At 38.0% G+C, this 4,321-nt stretch overlaps 1 protein-coding gene across 1 annotated transcript; it reads left to right on the top strand.

Annotated features, from left to right (window-relative positions):
- The first annotated feature begins 614 nt into the window (after positions 1-614).
- On the top strand, positions 615-2,984 carry LOC100556607 (mucosal pentraxin). The gene is made up of 2 exons (XM_003226505.4): positions 615-810; positions 2,213-2,984. Exons 1-2 carry the CDS (start codon positions 741-743, stop codon positions 2,818-2,820), a joined length of 678 nt encoding a protein of 225 aa, XP_003226553.2. The 5' UTR covers positions 615-740; the 3' UTR covers positions 2,821-2,984.
- The last annotated feature ends 1,337 nt before the right edge of the window (positions 2,985-4,321 follow it).

Here is a 4,321-nt window from a genome sequence, read left to right as displayed (position 1 = left end):
ACAAATTTGACAGAAAAAGTAGTTCAATACACAGTAATGTTATGTTGTAATTACTGTATTTAAGAATTTAGCACCAAAATATCACGATACATTGAAAACATTGACTACAAAAATGGTTTGGATAATCCAGAGGCTTGGATAAGCGAGTGTTGGATAAGTGAGCCTCTAATGTACTACATTTATTTTACTCTACTTTTATTATTATTATTAATACATTTATTATTTCAGTCTGATGTGATTATTGTTACATTTATTATTTTACTCTATTTATTATTACATTTATTTACTGTATTTATTAGCATTATTACATTTATTATTTTACTCTATTATTGTTAAAAGGATACATAAGCACATTGACATTGAAAAAGTTGAGGATAAGGTACCTTGCAAAACTACAACTCACGGGACTCTATAGCATTGAGCCATGGCAGTTAAAGTGCTGTCAAGCTACATGGATTTGTAGCCTAGTCCGTGTTCTGATACAGCTACTTCACATAATTTAGCAATCTTAAATAAAGCAAGTTATTCTTTAACTTCTTTCTGGACTTTGAAGGTCTTCTGTTAAATCCACAACGATCCACTTTCTAGTAATTGTAGCTTATTTATTGACCGAGCTTTGCAGAGATAATAAAAGGCCCTTCCTTTCTGCGAGGATTAGGCATTTCAAAGGCTATAGGAAAAATTATCTGGATTTATCCAGGTTTGATTGCTCTTGTTCTTGACCACGTATCAGAAAGACAATGAAGAACTCAACACCAGTCAGTTTGCTTCTGGTACTCATTTCCTTCTCAGGGGTCCTGTCTGAAACAAGTAAGTATTGGGGGATATGTACAAAATATATGAAATTTTATTAGAGAAGAAGAAAAGTACATAACTACTAGGCATGCGTGATCAATTAAAAATGATTCAAAACTACTTACAAAACTGGGGGGGGGGGGGCTGGAGCTTCATTTCTAAAGTGTTTCTAAAGTTTACCGTATATACTCGAGTATAAGTATGGTATAATTTTACCATAAAAAACTGGGAAAGCATTGACTCAAGTGGTTTTAAGCTGCCACTTTTGGACTCTTGCTTGCTGAGGAGTTCCTGCCAGTATCTCTGTAGATCTTAGGAAGCTATTTCTGATGTTATTATACATACCATATATACTCGAGTATAAGCCAACTCAAATATAAGCCAAGACACCTAATTTTACTACAAAAAAACTGGGAAAACATTGACTCAAGTATAAACCGAGAGTGGTAAATTTCAGAAATAAAAATTGGAATTGCATTGGCCTTTTTAGCTGCTGCATCACACTCTTGGCTCAACTTGCGATCTATTAAAAACCTTAGATCCTTACCCTATGGGCCGTTGGCATGCCAAATGTCTGTTTCTTGTAACATGGAATGTCTGTTTCTTGTAAATATGAGCTGAAAGAATCAGCATTAATCAATTTCTAATAGGTGAATGTGTTTGAAGAATGGGGGCATAAGCAATATAAATACTGTATTCTCTTTTATTTCTAGTAAGCTGATCTTGTTTGATAAAAATATATCCATTTATTCACTAACAACACTTCCCTTTAAGAAGCAAAATGAAATATTTATGTTGGAAATATTTTGTAGCATATTTTGTATTTTATAGTTTTTATAGACAATATGGTTATAATACTATTAAATCTGAATATTAATAAATGTTGACATTTGCATTAGCTGTATCTTCTACTGTTATTTTCACATACTGGGATTTTTCTTTTAAACATGCAAGTCTTCCAGTACAATTTTATATGTGCGTATTTAAAGGTTTATGTGCAATGGTTCCTTGGAAGAATGGTATTAAGTAACTATATGTTTTGAGCTTGACTAATGTATTTTATGGATTATTGTTAACAGTTTTAAATGTGTTGCTACTTTTATTGATCTGTTTGGCACTTAATTTTGCCGGTTGTTGTAAGCTGCCCTGAGTCCCCTCAGGTGAGAAGGGCAAGGTAGAAATGTTGCAAATAAATAAATAAATAAATATTCTATATTTGAGCATTCCATTTTATTACCCAAAGTGAAGTACTGTACATTTGTCCCTGTTGAAATCCATTCTGTTAGCTTTGGCCCAGTTCTCTAATCTGTTGATGTCATTTTGGATCCTGGAGCATTAACCATGCCTCTCAATTTGATGCCATCTGCAAATTAGATATTATGTTATCCATCTGATCCATCTTCTCTTTCTTCCACAGGCTTGGATGGGAAAGTCTTTGTCTTCCCCAGCTCTTCAGACAATTCCTATGTCCTCCTTAAACCTGCCCTGAAGCAGCCGCTGCAGCGTTTCACCATCTGCCTCAATTTCTTCACTGACTTGTCCCGCTCTTTCTCCCTCATCTCGGTGGCTTCCAGGGAACAGGACAACGAGATCCTCTTTATGAAACACCCAAATGAATATGAGATCTGCTTGCGTGGACAATGCATCAGGTTCCACGTACCTGGAAACATGGACCGGACCGCTAGCCATTGGGAAAATGCCTGCATAACATGGGATGCGGTTACGGGGATCGTCCAGCTGTGGATTGACGGTCAGCCCTTGCCTAGGAAAGGAATTGCAAGAGGTTTACGGGTCCCAACTGATGTGGTGATGATGCTGGGGCAGGAGCAGGATACCTACGGTGGCTCCCTTGATGCTAGCCAGTCCTTCATTGGAGAAATAGCCAAAGTGTACATGTGGGACACAGCGTTGCCTCCAGATCAACTCCGGAGGATCAGGAAGGACACAGAACCACCACTTTTAGTAGACTGGACAGCACTAGATTTTGAAATCAAAGGCTATGTGGTGATAGAGCCCGCCTTGTAATGAGGCTGAAAGGAAGGGGGAAAAGATTGAAAGAAATCTGCCTCTGTGTTTCTTTTTTGATCCTGATTCACAGCCCACCAAGTCAAATGAGATGGCATCTTAGGTGTTTCCACTGTCATTTGTGCAGAAAGCCCTGTATGCAATAAAAATGGCTTCATATATGACAGTTGGATGGAACTGCTTTGTTACATGGTTTAGATTATTATCTGTTTCTGCTACCTCCTTGCTGCTCATATGGTTGGAGTCGAGGTATTTGTCAATAGCTTAAAATGTGTGTGAAGCACTACTTTTTCAAAAAAAAATTTTTTTAATTTATTTTTGTGAATTTTTCCAAAAAGAAAATACAATAGAAGTGGGGGAACGTTGTAGATTATAGTAAAGTAGGAAACAGAAAATGGGAGAGAGGGGAAAAGAGAAAAAAAGAGGGGGGAAAATGGGGTGGGAAAGTGTTTGAGTTCAGTTGACTTCCATCTTTATCCATATTGACTGTAGTCTGTGTAAGGGTCTACCCTGATGGTTTTATTTTCTGTTATAATTATAGCTTCCCTATACTCGATAATTTTCTTGTTTTCTCTCTTGGATGTTCTATGTATGTATTATTTTAAAGTTCTTTTCTTTTGTAAGAAAATTTAATCGTGGTTGCCAGTCAGTGCTTTTCTTTGGTAATCCTTGTTGTTTAGTTAATAAGTACGTTAGTCTATCCATATTCTTTATTTCCATTAGTTTTATTAACCACTAGCTTGGGGGCCCGGCGGTGCCCGGGTTATTAGTAGCGGGCATTGAGTTGTTTTGGATATTATGAATGGGCCCATTGATGCAGATCTATGGCCGATGGGGTTTGCAGTAGTTTCTGGAAGGTACTGGAAATCCCATCGTCTGTGGTCAATCCTCCAAAAACCTCAGCAGTATATAAGAAGAGTCATGGGGGTCTGTGCCATCTTTGGTACAGATACATGACTGAGGGGGTTAGGAATAGTCTCTGGATGTGGGTGAAGGTACTTCAGATCCTATCATCCATGTTCCATCCTTCACCAAAGCTTGCCAGGGTTGAAAGTCATAGGGAGTTTGTGTTCCAAGCTTGGTCCTAGTCTGTCATTGGTGGGAGTTGTGTGGTCTGTAAAGCAAGTGATGGTACTGTAAATTCCTTCATCCGTGGTCCATCCTTGTCCAAACTGCTCCAGATGCATCTTTTATGGGGGGTTGCAGTGGTCTGTGGTAGTCAGATCCCAGGGCGGAAATATACACCGCCACATACATACATACATACATACATACAAACATACCCACAAACACTGACTTTTATTACTATATACCTGGTTGGGTACCTGGCGATGCCCGGGTTATTTGAAAAGGGATTTAAATTTTTTAAAAATGAATTATCCCATTAATAAAATGCATAAGGTTGTAGATGGACATCATCCACAACATCCTGTGGCGCAGGCTCGTGAGCAGCTTGCTGCAATAAATCACTCTGACCATGAGGTCATGAGTTCGAGGCCAT

The sequence above is a fragment of the Anolis carolinensis genome, chromosome 5 (genome assembly GCF_035594765.1).
Source record: "Anolis carolinensis isolate JA03-04 chromosome 5, rAnoCar3.1.pri, whole genome shotgun sequence".
Taxonomy (NCBI): Eukaryota; Metazoa; Chordata; class Lepidosauria; order Squamata; family Dactyloidae; genus Anolis; species Anolis carolinensis.
The sequence above is the reverse complement of the archived record's forward strand: the minus strand, read 5'-3'. Positions and strand labels throughout refer to the sequence as shown.